At 36.0% G+C, this 16,651-nt stretch overlaps 1 protein-coding gene across 8 annotated transcripts in view; it reads left to right on the plus strand.

The window, feature by feature from the left end:
* Window positions 1-16,651, plus strand: part of Micu3 (mitochondrial calcium uptake family member 3) — a 94,650-nt gene that overhangs the window by 40,320 nt on the left and 37,679 nt on the right. For 7 of the 8 annotated variants that reach the window (XR_004109891.1, XR_004109888.1, XR_004109889.1 and 4 more), the window contains exons 6-9: window positions 17-99; window positions 2,210-2,281; window positions 5,240-5,278; window positions 14,341-14,436. Coding sequence is in view for 4 of the 8 variants with exons in the window: in XM_031339576.1 (XP_031195436.1) it covers window positions 17-99; window positions 2,210-2,281; window positions 5,240-5,278; window positions 14,341-14,436 (290 nt within the window). In the remaining 4 variants the exon portion in view is untranslated. The remainder of the gene's footprint in view (window positions 1-16; window positions 100-2,209; window positions 2,282-5,239; window positions 5,279-14,340; window positions 14,437-16,651) is intronic. The other variant, XM_031339578.1, reaches the window with a different exon arrangement.

The following is a 16,651-nucleotide window of genomic DNA, read 5'->3' on the forward strand; positions in this document are numbered from 1 at the left end:
TTTTTTTTTCTGGCAGAGCCCCATGCAGGTTTTAGAATAGCTTTCAACATGTTTGACACCGATGGCAATGAGATGGTGGATAAAAAAGAATTTTTGGTGGTATGTATATTATATGCAGCATTTTTCTAATAAGTAGATATTGCTCACTTATATTGTTATATTTTGTGTTAAGACTATTATAGAAATAGAAGTTCTATTGAGTGTTTAAAGATGACTGTAGTCAGATGTTTGGAATTTATCAGATGCTCTGTACTCAATGGGAAAAGGCAGTCCTGAGATTATGTCTGTCCAACTACTACTCAGTTTTTGTCACAGCTATTTGCCATAGGAACTTCTCTTTATCAGTTTGGACTCATCGTCCCGTTTCCCTTTTCTTCTGTTTTCCTTACCTTATAGTTAGTGTGTGTGGGCCACGTCCTGCTCCTTTCCTTTCTTTGGCCTCCGCCCCTCCTGTCTGATCATTCATCTAACAGTGTCTTTGGTTGCTTTGTTCTTTCCCATCTCCCCTTCAACTCTTTGTCTTTTACTTGTGTATCCTACATCTGTTCCTGTGACAAAATACTTTTTTTTTCTTTTGAAATAAAAAGTAACATTAATTTATTTCTTAGAGTAGCAAAATCTGCCAATAATATCAGTGTTCTATTCTTATTTTTAATATCTTCTATTTAAAGGTAAGAGAAAAAGCACACATAAAGAGCTATTTTATTTTATTTCAGATGAACCTGTTTATCTAAATAATTGGACTAAACATTCTGTATTAGCACTGACTTGGAGATCCCATTTCTTGAAAGCTCTTTGTGCACCGTGTCTTTTGGGATGTTGCCTGCTTCTGCAATGGAGTCAGGCACTCGCATCACCTGCTGTTTGTCTCCATATACTCTGTGAAGGGCTGCAGTTTCTCTGGAGCCATAGTGTGCTCTGTTGAGTTGTTGTAGCGCTTCCTTAGGTGTGATGTTTACCTGTGTGTTTCAGAGACCCTGAAAGCAGGAGTAACTGAACTCTCAACTCCTAATGCATACAGTGAAATAGAGGTGCTGGGCAGGTGGCCTAGTCAGTAAAGTGCTCGCTGGCCAAGCGGGACTGTTCAGATCTCCAGCACCACATAAGTAGCCAACCTGCACCATAGTCTCATTGCTGAGGGGCCAGAGATGAGAGGATCCCTGAGGCTTGTTGGCCAGCTAGTCTAGCTAATATGTCAACTCCAGGCTTGGTGAGACATCTTAAGAAATTAAGTGGGGGATGATTGAGGAAGACACCCAGTGTCTGGAAGTGTGTCTGCTGTGCTTACTCATCTAGATAGCCCAAAGGTCACGAGGCTATAAAACACCTTTGCTCCTGTCTGTAAGAATCTGGGGGACTGGTGTGGCCCAGGCATACAGATGGCACAGAAGCCACTGTGCTGTTAACCACATCCACTCCCAGCTTTACTCAGTTCCTGTGTAACAGCTTATACATTCCTGCCTTTGAGGAGAGACATTCCTGGATGTTTAACATTCCTGATTTCCTTAGTGCTTACCTGTGAGCACAAGCACCTTGTGTCCTCTACAGTAAAAGAAGCAGAATCAGGCTTTCATCTAAAGCCACAGAAATTTAAAGATCTATAAACTGTTTATAGCACTAGCTAACATTTATTTAGACATAATAGGCAAGTGCTAGGTAATTAGTTTTGATACTTAGTACTTAGTTTATGTAACACTTTATACAGTAAGGGACTTTTCTTATTTTCCAAATACAAAAAAACAAACAAAAAAAAAGCTGTAGACAGTTAATCTATCTAAGAAATGAAGGCAGCAGTCTCTTCTCTAGCATGTACAGTTAGTAGTTAGTGCAGGAACTTCATAGGTGGCCGAGTCCATTTTCATACATAAACAAATTAGAACCAGTAGAGTGGCCAGTCTACTGTAATCACATTGAGACAGAGTCCGTGAGGACTGCTTCAGTGCGCCTTACAGCCCACCGGGTTCCTCTCTCTGCATGCGCCTCACACTCGGGCTCTTTGTGTTGTAGAGGTCAAGTAAAACTGTAGTATTAAGTACATTTAGACATAACTGTGAATTGGCAGTACCAAAGAATAGTTTTTTTCCTGTGAAAAATGATGCAATCATAAAATACAGAGTAGTTTAAATGTTGAAACTGCTTTGTTTATGTGTAAGATTTACTTGTATAAAGTAATATGTAGGTATTTGATTCCTGATTTATTTCTGTATAGCTTCAGGAGATATTCAGGAAAAAAAATGAAAAGAGAGAAACTAAAGGAGATGAAGAAAAACGTGCGATGCTGGTAAGAAATACTTTCTAGTGGTTTCAGGTGGGTTTTTCCAGGTGAGAATTATTTTATACTTGTTTAACACTTAGAATTTGGATCAGTTCCTTTACTGAAAACATTCTGAAGGTTTAATGTAGAATAATTATTTAAGTATCTTTTGCATCAATATCAATATTTATGTTAAATATTGATATTAAATATATGTACCCAGTCATATTCATTAAATCATTTTCATCCATACTGTCATTATCTGTGAGATATGAAGGGTATATATCATGTAGTAGATTAATAAGATCATTATGCATGTAAAAATTTAAAGGTGAATATGCAAAGATTTAATTCTGTAAGTGAATTTAAGGATAGTATAATATAATGAATGGTAAATATAAGAAAATAATGTAGGCTTTCTACATCTCTTAGAAGTAGTATAGACTCTTCTTCTGGGTTACATGTAGTGCCTCATTCTGAAGTTAGAAATAACAGTATTTCATCCTTTTAGTCTTCATTTCATTTGTCCCAAATATTTTAGTCTTGACAACAGCCCATTTCACATTAAGAAGATAACAGATTGGTCCTAAGCCCTTACTCTCAGGCACAGGCAAGGTGTTTTTCATGCATCTTTCCATTTATCCAGCAATCCTCCTGCTATCCACAATCAAAGATAAGAAAACCGATTGTAAGGTTTAAATATATTATGCAAAATTATCCTGTTCAAAGTCAGTTTCTACTTTTGGTGGCCAGCTCTGAATTCTCTACTTTTATCAACCTTAATTTATTCATTTGCTACTTAAATACCAAAAATATAGTATATTTTATTGCCATGTAACATAATTAGAAGTATAATTTTAGTCATTAGCATTTACTAAAATACAAAGATCAGATAACATAGTGGGGAAAGCTACAGTATCAATACAAAAGCCGAGGCAAGGCAATTATAAGATACACTGTACAAAGAGATGTACAGATTGTAAGATACACTGTACAAAGAGATGTACAGATTGTAAGATACACTGTACAAAGAGATGTACAGATTGTAAGATACACTGTACAAAGAGATGTACAGATTGTAAGATACACTGTACAAAGAGATGTACAGATTGTAAGATACACTGTACAAAGAGATGTACAGATTGTAAGATACACTGTACAAAGAGATGTACAGATTGTAAGATACACTGTACAAAGAGATGTACAGATTGTAAGATACAATGTACAAAGAGATGTACAGATTGTAAGATACAATGTACAAAATGCAAAATACATTGAAAGCAAGTATTTCATAATAGTGATGAATTCACATTAACTTGGAATAATTAGTCAAGTCTAGGTAAATTACGAAATCTATATTATATGACCTTATCCTAGGTGATATGTCTTATATTCCCTAGCAAATATATTGGGAAATAAACTTAGTTTTAAAGAACAAGTAAAAATAACATAAATTTTATGCAACTTGATATATGTAAATGACCTCATTAAAGTAATTAACCTACAGGTATCCAGAGGTTTTTATTTGAATCTAAATAGCCCTGCTCAAATCTCATTATATGTGTAATATAGTTATCAGACATTCCTTTTAGTGACCTCTCCCTGCCATCTCCAGTCAGCAGTGCAGCGCGCTCTACAATTCCTCATTACTCTTTGATATGGCAGTCCTTGGCTTCAGTGTATTAGTCATATTTTAAATAATACAAATCTGGATTGACTTATGACTAGTCTATCTAGAGACGATGGAGTAAAATATAAATGGTTTTGGCAAGTTGATAGAAATGATAGTATACATGTACACATGTTCTAGACACTAGGTTGAACTTGAAACAACTAAAATTTATCTCATAGTAAAAAATAAGACGAAGCCCAAAAAGAAAGTAAACCAGGCCCATGAGCCGGGTGCAGAGGGTTTGACTATTTCCTATGCGCTGCATTACCTCTGTGATCTCCAGGAAGATTCTTTTTTTTTTTTATTTTTATTTTTATTTTTATTTTAGATATTTTCTTTATTTACATGCGAATTTCTCCATTCCCAGTTTCCCCTCCAAAAAACAAAAAAAACAAACAAAAACAAACCCCTGTTGCCTCCCCCCTCCCCATGCCTGCCATCCCGCCCTCTCCCACTTTCTGGCCCTGGCATTCCCATACACTGGGGCACAGAACCTTCACAGGGCTGAGGTCCTCTCCTCCTATTGATGATCAATTTTGCAATCCTCTACCATACACATGCTGCTTGAACAATCAGACCCCTCTATGTATCTCTCTGTTCCAGTTTATTCAATTTTACAATTGAAATATGTACAATACAAATACAATAATGTTTGTCACCACCTGTAATTTTATGAAGATTAAATGAGTTAAAATGCTACTTAGCCAGTATAATATATAATTATAAAAATATAATAAGCATTAAAAAATGTTAACTAGTAGACTTGATAACAACCTCCTGGTCTCTTTAACTGAAAATTAATATATCCAAATCAAAGCTTTAAATACACCCATGTCATTAAAACTCTGAGAGGAACACTTTGTTCTAAGGTCTGTGCCCATCTCATTCCTGGCAGGTAAGTGTTACTACTGCTCCACAGGTGAGCAGAGCCCATGATCATAGCAGTGAGCATAGTGAAAGGGTTCCAGTGCAGGGCCTCATCCCATTGTCCACATCCATCCTGCTGCTGAGCACAGCAGCCCCACTCCACTCACTCTCTAGGAACTGGCTGCTCACAGCAGTAGTTCTTTCATGTACAATGAAAACAGCTGACATGAACACAGGCTCAGTTAACATTTCTTTATATTGAGTTTAGAAACTTTGCTACTCATCTTTAACATTTATCTCACTCATGTGTGTGCTTATAGAGAATGTAGCATAATGATTTGCCCTTCCTAATTGATTATTTTGTCGTCTTTTTCTTTTTTCTTTTGCTATACTTGGGTTCATTCTGAAATGTGACACTTCATTTGGCCCTTTGTGCTCTATGTCAGCGTCTTCAACTTTATGGATACCATTCTCCTACTAATAGTGTATGTACAATAATTTAAATGTTTTTTATGTATATATCCCTTACCTGTTATATTTGATAATGTTATTTCTTTATATGAAGCTATATATGCTGTTTAAAGTGTATTGGAGTTTGTTAAATACAATAAGATGCAATCAAGCCAAAATTTCTAGATATGTAAAACAAAGTGTAGAAAGCAATTGTATATCTTTATTAGTTTTACACATTCTGGTAGAGCAATTGAAGTTTTATATTTTTCTGCAATATGTGAAACATTATACAAAAATAATAGGACAGAGAGGCTCTCTTCCTGAAGAACACATGTATTTTAAGAATTAACTCTAGACATTGGTCAGTGCCAATAAAATCGTGTTAATGAATAGACTTTTTCACTTGCAGTTTTCATTTTTTTTTCTGAAACTCTATTGCCTGCCTACTTTCTCTGCTCTATTAAAAACTGTATATAAGATTGTACTTGTTACATACTACACAAACATGACTATGAGTTTCATTCTTTCTGTAAGTGCTCTTCCCAATCGTGACTTTTCTGTTCTCTTGAACAAGCTTGTTGGTTAGCCCAGTACATAAGAATCTGCTCAGAATAACCCGACCCTGTCCCATGAACATGGAGTTAATTTCATTTCCTAGGTATCCTTCAGCCTTGTTAGGGATTCCTTAAACTATAGAAATCCTACCTGAGAAGTCCCTTGAATTTGGGGACAGTGTTTAATTAGCTACTATAAGCTATAGAAACACTTAGTTTAGACCTGAGCACATCCTGGAGGTAGGTGGTCTCAACATCAGGGAAGCACTCACAAGAAGTGACTCAGATAACTGGAGAGCAGGCCACATCTATGGGGCCCACACAGACTTTAAATTTGTCTAAGAAATTAAACATTTTCTATAAAATCTACTGCTACTTCCCAATTAAGAGAAATTTCTAATTACTTTTAAAAGTGTTTTTCTGATAATCATTTAAATATTTGCAAGAGCTTATAAAATGAAAATCTCACATTAGAATATCATATATACTTATAAACATAGTTAATAGTATTTATGACTTTATGGCTTAATTTTTACTGTCACAGTGGAAACTACTTTTTAATTGTGGCAATTTCAACATTTCCTTTAATTTTTAAGTAGTTACCATATAGTTTAAACTGCATAGGCTTTACAGTCACTGGCAATAAGGTATTTTCAATAGCCAGATTTAAACTGTGTATTTTATTCATTTTATCCTCGATAAGGAAAACATATTTGTTATTTTTTATTTTATTGGTTCACAAGTTTTTCATTTCATTTTACTGAGGACAGCTTCTATTCTTATGTAAAACAAATGTTAATGTGATATAACTTTATATTCTTTTAGTCTTCACTCAAATAGTTTACATAATTTAACTCTTAAAATGTGTTTGTTTGGTTTTTTTTTACAAACTTTTTTCTATAAAAGAAACATTCTTATGAGGAATGACTTCCCTAAAGTACCTTTGGGAAACGCGCTGGGGTGTGGCCACGAAGACAGACCCTCAGAGCTCTCAAATCGCCTATTCTGAGATAGCGCCTGCCACACTCCTGCCTGCTCTCATTCTCCTGCTGCAGTGAAAGACTGAGGCTGCTCTCCTTGTGTCTGAATATAGTACTTATCCTCAGTAGCTTTTCATTCCAGACAATCCGGATTCTTTTTATATTCCCATGAAGTTAAATCTCAAATCGTTTTTCCACCATGATGAAAAAAAATACAAAAAGAGTTCAAAAGAAAAAGCAATTTAACCAGCTCAAAGGTCAATAGTGTTTGACTTCAGCATCCCTTATGTGATTTTTATAATAATCAATTTTAACTATCCTAATGCTATTACTATCAGAAAATGTGTCAGTTTTTGATACCACTTCACTGGTATTTCATCATATGTTGAAATGTGGTTTTGAACTAAATTTGATATTCGTAAATCATCTTTATTTTAAAAACACGTGTCTTCTCCAGTTTTTGATGCAGAATTGTAATATATATTGTGCACATATTTACACATATATATATTACAATGCATGTTAATTATGTGTTTTCAGTCTTGTCTGTCATTACTGACAGTTGTGTCTGCTTGATTTTCAATTGGTATATTAAAATTAAACTAAATGCTATAATTATGGATTTATTGTCTACCCACAATGTTCTTGTTCTTCATTTTTATGCTATCTATTTTGAAACATTATTACATATGTAAGAATATAAATTAATTATGCCTTAGCCAAATTTCTGGTAGCTACTGTACTAGATTTCTGGCTATATTTTGCCTTATAAAACCTTTAGTTATCAGTATAGACTATTTTTTAAATTAATATTTTATTTTTTATTATTGTTCCCTGTAATGATAATGAAGCTTTTCCTGATTTTAAAAATGTGCTTTAGCTCAGAAACTTACTGCAAATAAAATAAGTAACTACCATATAGCTCAAGAAATAAAGTTTGCTCTTTCCCACAATCCTCTTTATATTGTCCCCAGGCATAATTCTTCTCCCAAAAATAATTCTCCCAAATGATTGCTGCAGCTGTGGTGTGGAGATAGACCTTCACTCTGCTACCTATGCACTCTGAAAATGTGCTTTAGTTCTTTCTACTCAGGGAGGCTCTGGAGGCAGACCCAGCTCCAGCTCCTTTATTGCTTTAAACAGTGGCTTTTTCAGGTGTTCTACCAAGTGAAAATGGTTGCTTGTGAAGAAAGTAGCTCTTCAACTTGTAACATGGACTGTCTCACAGAGGGTCCTCTTGCTGGGCAGTTCCAGCTCTGAGTATGCAGCAGAAGCGCTTCATGAGTTGTTCCTGTTGCCACTCCAGATATTAAAACTCTGTGCTTGGAAGTCTCAGCAAGTTTGACAACACTGTCTCATTTGTATGGCATTATCAGGACTTACTAGTCATCTTTACTCTCAGTACAAGTAGCAATACAATGCCAAAGGCAATAGTAAGAGTCTTTAAGATGTGTTAGGTTTGGTTCGGTCTGGCCTTTTCATTCTCATCAAGCAAGATAGCGCTAGTTCCTGGCCTCCCATCAGTATACCCTGCAGTGCCTTTTTCAGCTTTGCTTTCCTCATTAACTGGTAAAATTTTGATGGTATATTTTGTGAAATGTACTGGTCACTTTTCTCCTGGCTGATTGATAATCCGTGTCTCTTAATTAGAAAATTCCATTAATTTACACTAGTATGGTTACTTTGTAATGTAGAATTTAGGTGTTTTTCTCTGTAAACTATACTTCCTTGCTTTACCTTGCCTTCTTTAGAAATTTCTTTTTTCTTTAAATTTAGAAAGTACTTAATATATACCTATGTTTATCTTCTGAGTTTTTGATGAATATACCTAAACTAATAACATCTTTTATGCTTTTCTTCTTGCGATGCTTCACTGTCTTTAGCATCTCAGCATAGATACTTGGAATTCTTGTATAGTTGCTGCATCATGCTTTTCTCTAATTAGATATTCTAAATATATATCATTGATATTTGTTTATAGTAATTTTACTGTGTAGCTTGGACTTTGTCCTCTTGATTCTTCAGCCTCAGCCTCTCAAGTGCTAGGATTGTAGGCTTGTGCTATCCCTCCTGGCCATCAGTGTCTATTTAGAATTACCTGCTGCCTTAGTTAGGGTTTTACTGCTGTGAGCAGACACCATGACCAAGGCAACTCTTATAAAGGACAACATTTCATTGCAGCTGGCTTATAGTTTCAGAGGTTCAGTCCATTATTATCAAGGTGGGAACATGGCAGCATCCAGGCAGGCATGGTGCAGGAGGAGCTGAGAGTTCTACATCTTCATCTGAAGGCTGCCAGAAGACTGTCATCCTCAGGCAACTAGTAGGAAGCTCTCAAAGCTCACTCCCACAATGACACACTTCCTCCAACAAGGCCACACCTACTCCAAGGCTACAACTCCTAATAGTGCCACTCCCTGGGCCAAGCATAATCAAGCGACCACACCTACATTTTTACCATCCCTTACTCAATTTCTGTTTTTGTTTTGTTTTTGTTTGTTTTTTGTTTTGTTTTGTGTTTTTGAGACAGGGTTTCTCTGTATAGTCCTGGCAGTCCTGGAACTTACTCTGTAGACCAGGCTGTTCTCGGAGTCAGAAATCTGCCTGCCTCTGCCTCCCAAGTCCTGGGATTAAAGGTGTGCGCCACCACTGCCCAGCTTCAATTTCTGTTTTGAAGCTAAGGAGATGGCTCAGTTTCTGAGTTCTAATTCCTAGAATCCATATAAAGCCCAAATAGGTGGGACATGTATGCAACCCTAGCACTGGGGAATATGAGACAAGAATCAGATAGCTCCCTAGAGCTCCTGGACCAGCCAATCTAGCAGAATACATACAGTGTCTTGTCATAAAAAATAAGGTGAAGCCGGGCGGTGGTGGCGCACGCCTTTAATCCCAGCACTTGGGAGGCAGAGGCAGGCGGATTTCTGAGTTCGAGGCCAGCCTGGTCTCCAGAGTGAGTTCCAGGACAGCCAGGGCTATACAGAGAAACCCTGTCTCGAAAAAAACCAAAAAAAAAAAATTAAGGTGGAGAGTAAAACAGGAAGATAAGTAATGTTGACTTTTGGCCTATGAATGCATATAATTCACTCATATATATTTGTTTGTATTTACCAGTGCCCAAAATTAATCTCACTTCTTTCTAAACCTTATGATCTAGTACTCATAAAATACTCAAGATAGAGTCTCTTGGTGATTGGAAAATGATGCTTTAGGAGTACAGCTCATGATAAAGTTACCATTGAGCTTTATTGTGTATAAGACCCCAAGTTGAATTCCCATTACAACCTGAAAGAAGAACTAACCAAACCTCTCCCTGAAAATGTCTTTATTGTAAGTTAACAAATGCTTCTCAGCAAGTAATGATAAAATTTATACACTGTGTTTGGGCTTCTATATGTGAAATTAAGGGGTCAGCTCTGAATGTAATTAGTTTTCTTCTGTACGTTATCTGGGTCTCCTCCCAGCCTAATTCCTCCCTTCCCCATTGAAAACAGATTTTTTTTTCCCCTCACTTAATATATCCTGATTGTGGTTTTCTCTTCCTCTACTCATTCCATCTCCTCTCACAACAACACCTCATCCATCCCAATCAACTGCCTTTTTCCCTCATTAGAAAGCATACAGGGATCTAAGGGATAATAATAAAATAGTAACATAAAAGAGAAACTAACACATTGGAGTTGGAGAAGACAAACAAACAGAAGGATATGTTACTTTTGACAAAGACATCCCCTTTTCCAGCAGTGTGTTCCAAGGTCACTCATTCATTGCAAGCCTGGCTGTGGGTCTCTTATTCCCATCTGCTGCAGAATGAAGCTTTTCTCATGATGGCTGAGCAAGGCACTGATTCTAGGAGTATAGCAGAGTGTCATTTTTAAAATTATTTATGCGCATTGGTGTATGCATGCATGTCTGTATGGAGTTGTTGTTATACCCAGATAGTGAAGTCCCCACAGACAATTAGAGACCATCAAGGGTCCAACTCATGTGAAAAAGCAAAAAGTCTTTATTCAAGCTTGAGCCTGTACACACTAACCTCTCTAGAACAGTGGAAGGTGCCGAGCCAGTACAAGCCTTGCCTATTTATCATGGTTGATGCAGCAGGGTGAGAGACTTTCCAACTTGGCAGTTACATAATTGGTTGACATTTGCTTGGTGCACTTCTATTTGCTATTAATGATTTCAGCTTGATGTGAACAATGGTTACTAGCTTAATCAATCTACTTTAAGACAGTATGTACTTTCCCCTTAAGAACCGATTGGTTGTTGCTAGGAGTAGAGTGGCTGTTTGCTCAGGAGAATTGGGATAGTTGGCAAGGTGACGTGGTTCTTGGAACAAGTTGAGGTTTTTCTAGTAGCTGAGTTTATTCAGAGGGCAAGTTAATCATAAAGTGGAGTCTGAAAGCAAAATGGAGTTTGTAATGTTAAGCTTGGCTCTTCTGTATCAAATCTTGGGAGTTACAAATAGTTGTAAGATGCCATGAGGGTGCTGGGAATTGAACCAGGGTCCTCTGAAATAGCAGTTAGTGTCTTCAACTGCTGCACCATCTCTCCAGTCCCCACAAAAATATCATTTTAAGTCTTCTTTGCCCTTGTTTTTTCTTGCTGCAGTGTGTATCTCTGCCCTGCTTTTATCTGTAGTGATATTTCCAAAACAAGAAATTGTTTTCTCCCCTTTATTATTGGAATTCACTGTCTTTACTGCTTTACCTGAATGTTATTTCCCATCTTTCTCTATTAAGACTTTCTGGTGCTTTTTATGGACACTCATTTGATCTACTATGTCTGTTAGCTTCTCTCTGAGTATTTGACAGACCTGGAGAAAATTATTCCAATACAACATTAAATCACAATTCCAAGATTACTGGTTTTGGTGTTTTGTTTTGTTTTATTACTGATGTTTTGACATAATTGTCAATTGTTACAATAGAACATAATAGAAAAATATCTTTATTTTGCTTGTTTTTGTTTGTTTAAATATGTAAAGTACTGGCCTGTTTAGTCGTAGATAACTTTGGGTCATCATCATTCTGCTTACCTCAGTGATAGATCAGTATCTCTAAGTTAGATTTTCTTGAAAACTTCCTTTGGCCTTTCATTCCTCCCTCCCCACTGCTGTTTCTGCCTTCTGCATTCCTGTCTTTCTATCACAAATGTAGAAAGACAATTAAAAAAGAAATATAAAAACTCTCAAATCTGCCAGGTTTAAGGACTTCCATTAATAAATAGCCTCTTTGACATAGATAGGTAGGTAGATAAATAGGTAGGTAGGTAGGTGGGTGGGTGGATGGATGGATAGATAGATAGATAGATAGATAGATCAGACTTAGAAGGTACAGGGCATCAGTTGTGTGGTCCATCCTTTTTGCAAGTTCTTTTGAGTGAATGGATGGGTAGTGGGTGGGGGAAGCACCTTCATAGAAGCAGGGGAGGGGAGATGGGGTAGGAGTTTGTGGAGGGGAAACCCGAAAAGGGGATAACATTTGAAATGTAAATAAATAAAATATTCAATTTAAAAAAGGAGAAGGAAAATAACAAAGAAAGAAATAAGGAAGGAAAGAAAGACAAAGAAAGAGAGAAAGGAAGAAAGAAAGTTCACACTTAGCTTGTGCTACTGGTAGAGGCCTGAAAGCTAAGGTCACACAGCAAGATGTTTTATGTGCTGTACACTGAAGCATTAGAGCTGCCTGTAGAGCCCAGTTACAGGTGCACGTTTCACATCCTTCTTTAACTTTTACACCTATGTTCCGATATAAAATCGTTCTATGTTTCCTCCTTTTCAATTCTAGTTTGAGCTTCTTATCTATTTGAAGCTTATGGCAGTGCCCTAGTTATATGTTCTGCTTTTATATCTTTTTATTATTTTTCATGTTAAAAAGTTTATTCTTAATTACATCATTAAATTTATTAAAAGTGAAATAGTAGCTTGAGACCAGACAAATATAGGCATCAATGAGTCTGCCTGGCAAGTCACTGATCTTACAGCTGTCTTTTACTTGCAATAATAATTGCTGTGAGAATATTGGGCCTTCTTCCAGGAGCCTTATATTTTAAAAGATGGTATAAGATAAAACAAAAAATACAGTCACAGTATTCCACATGTATTAGCTAATTTCATGTATTTGTGCCTTTCCTATACAGATAGAACTAATTAGCATGGGTTTACTAAGTTGTTTCTGTATCTTTGTGATAGTGACCTATTAGCCACATTTTCTAGTATAGTTGGTTTAATAAACCTTTTTTAAAATCATGTGTTAATCTTCTAAATTACAGATAAAATGCAAAGAATAGTCAAAATATATCAATTAAAATTAGAGTACAGTGTTAATCTAGCGTCTATTGAGGTTGTTTCTAGTTTGTATGAAGGAAAATAGACTGTGCTAATTCTGTATTTAGCCAATTTTCCCTGTGTAATTTACTCCTGCTTGTTTTCAACTCAGATGTTTAGGAAAAGAGGTAATTACAGATCCATGTGGTGGTGCCACATTGCTACAAGCATTTATATCTGTTACCCATTTACAGCTAAATAATACTTTATGATCAGCAAATCACTAGCGGTGGACAGCGTTTTGTAGGTAATTATAAAGTTAGTTAAAATTAGAAAAATATGTTTTGAGATATTCGTAGCATATAGTATAATTTTAATATTCCCTCCGAATTGTTGTCTGTTTGCCTGAGACAGAGGTTCACTACATTGCCAGTCAGGCCTTGAACTTCCAGAATCAAACAGTTCCCTGCTCTGGGCTCTAAAGTAGCTGGGAGGGTAGCCAGATGCACCACACCTCATGATGCCTGCCTTTTAAAAACCAAGACAAAAGAAAAGTAGAAAAGTTCTATTCTCCTGTTTTAGTGCATTTTCTTTTTTCTGTAACCAAAAGATTCCTGGGCCTGATAACTTCAGTACCCGCTGTTTATCCCAACAGAAGCGGACTGTAATTGTTTCTGTTGAGAGTCTCAGATTAGAATTATAGTGTTTAACCTTAGAAACACCCTCAGAGTAGACAATACTAAGAGGAAAATGAGTGCCCTGCCCTTATAAGCATTAAATGCACCTTATCTTTCATAGTAGACACACCTGTCATTTGACTTAAACAGTTTTATTTTATTTTTACAAGCTTTATATTAAAGTTTGTATCTACAAGGTATGGATGATAGGAGATAAAACAACTACTTTTGAAATTATATATGCATTTAACAAGTTACCACAAATTTACAAAAGTTTTCTTCATATACCATTTCACACAAAATATAAATAAATTATGTCATACTTTTGTACAAGTTCCTTATGTCTCAACAAAGGCAGGCAAGATTGCAGAGTTTGAGTCTTTTTGACATAGCCACATTGTGCTTAAAACGGGTTATATACCATTTCATCCCTGAAAGCATCATGGGGCTGCTAGCTGTGTAATGTGATACTGTTGTGCGCAATAGAAAACAATAAAGGTAAGTCAACGAGATCTTTTCCATTCTGTGGTTGGTTAAAGGAGATGGAAAGCATGTAAGTAGTCCTCCTTTGGCCTATTGTTTAGATTTATGTTGTTGTTCTGAAAACTTCTACAGGTACTTAAAACAGATGCCGAGGAACTTGTCTCCAGGAGCTACTGGGATACCCTGAGACGCAGCACAAGCCAGGCGCTCTTCTCCGACCTTGCAGAGGTATAATGAACCGTCCATGCGGTCCTTATACTCCTGTTAATTTCATCTTCACTTGGTTTTAGATTCACAAGATGAAGCCCAAATGTACTATTTTTCTATTTCTTTTCACTTTTTGAGTAAGTTAATAAGTACTATGTATCACATGTATAATCACTGTATAGAAAGAATATTTTAATATGTCCATTGTACTGACAGGATGTCATTTATTATCTGTGTTGATTGAACTTATTTTATAAAGCATAACTTCACAACATATTTAAAAGATAATAGTAATAATACATAATAGTAAATTTTAAGTAACTTACATAATAGTAAGTTTTAATTAAGGATCACTTCCTAGAAACTTGAAATAGTAATACAGATGTGTAAATTTACTGACACTATTTATTCAACAACCTAAAAGTTATATAGAAATACTAAAATTCTTCACTTTGTAAAGCATGGCTGTTCTTATGTTAGATTTAAACAATTAACTTCTTCGGCTAATACTAACTTAATGGAAGGGGTACAGAAATATGAGATTTCAAAGAATTTAGAAATTTATCTTTATATTAACTTAAGATTGCCAGTCCATATTTAAATAAAAATCAGACCAGCTCAGATTTTGTTTTATTACGGCTTAAATTTTACTGGTGGACACTTTAGTGCTGCCCTTGGGATAGACTGCCTCTATTCCCCTATTATTAGTGCCGCCATCAACAGGAATTTAAATATCTATTATTAAACTTGATATCTAATATCTTTTCTAAACTTTAACTTCAAAAAGTAAAGCACCTTATGCTACAGTTTTGTTGGAGTGCTTGACACACAGCATAGGGGACCTGAGTCCAACCTCCAGCATCCATGGAAGGGCTAGCACAAGGCACAGTATATCTCTTTACAGCCAGCATCCATGGAAGGGCTAGCACAGGGCACAGTATATCTCTCTATACCTCCAGCATCCATGGGAGGGCTAGCACAGGGCACAGTATATCTCTTTACACCTCCAGCATCCATGGGAGGGCTAGCACAGGGCACAGTATATCTCTTTACAGCCAGCATCCATGGGAGGGCTAGCACAGGGCACAGTATATCTCTTTACACCTCCAGCATCCATGGGAAGGCTAGCACAGGGCACAGTATATCTCTTTACACTTCCAGCATCCATGGGAAGGCTAGCACAGGGCACAGTATATCTCTTTACAGCCAGCAGTGAGGAGGAAGACACAAACGCAGATCCCTTTTGCTTGCTAGGCAGACAGTCTAGCGGCTTTGGCAAATCCCAGGTTCATTGAGAAACCCAGTCTTAAAACACTAGGTAAATGGTGCTTAAGAAAGACATCTAGGATTGATGTCTGATTTTATGCATGCACATTGGCATGTGAGCACACACACCTCAATATCTAAAATAAATAACAATTATTTGTGATTTCTTTTTTAAAATAAAGTTTGGAATAGTATCTTACTTGGATAGTCTCTCTGTTACTGCACTCCTACATTATAGAAAATGAGAATTCACTATAAGACACAACTTGATAAAAGAATTATTTATAATATTTGTATCTCAAGATACAAACTAGTTCAGAAGGAAAACTTGGAAATTTACTTACATATTTCGCCATTGCATATAATATATAACTCTTAAAATATTATAGGTAAATAAGAGCTTAACATCTCAGTTTCTCATTCCACAGTCTGCTTTAAAACTGTTGGCATTTTAAATTATAAAGAAAAAACATGTTTTTTAAATTACTATAAAATTATTATTATTTAAAGATTTGCATATGTGAACAGCTGACCCTAATTTCTGCCCAAGATAATTCAGAGTGAAATATGACAAGTATATCACACAGTGTGGCAGGATTCTAAAGATTATTTTGACTTTTACAAATGAAATTTAATGTCTTTGTGCTATAAGTAATGCCTATCCTTTGGATTATTCAGAAATTTTATTATATTAAATTTGAAGATTTCTCTTTGCTGGAGATTAAAGTTATTTTTAAATTGTAATCAATAGAAGTTTGTTTAAAAGGCTGTCTTAGAACTTAAATAGTTTGATAAATTTGTATTTTATACAAATTTTGAAATTTAAAGTAGGTTTGGTCATGTGTTTACTAGTGGGACTGAAGCCCACTAACACACTACTCTGCCCTACACCTCTAGCCCTGCACTCTGTCTGACACATTACTACTGCCCTACACTCTGTCTGACACACTACTACTGCCCTACACTCTGT

Source organism: Mastomys coucha, unplaced genomic scaffold (genome assembly GCF_008632895.1).
Source record: "Mastomys coucha isolate ucsf_1 unplaced genomic scaffold, UCSF_Mcou_1 pScaffold22, whole genome shotgun sequence".
NCBI classification, from domain to species: domain Eukaryota; kingdom Metazoa; phylum Chordata; class Mammalia; order Rodentia; family Muridae; genus Mastomys; species Mastomys coucha.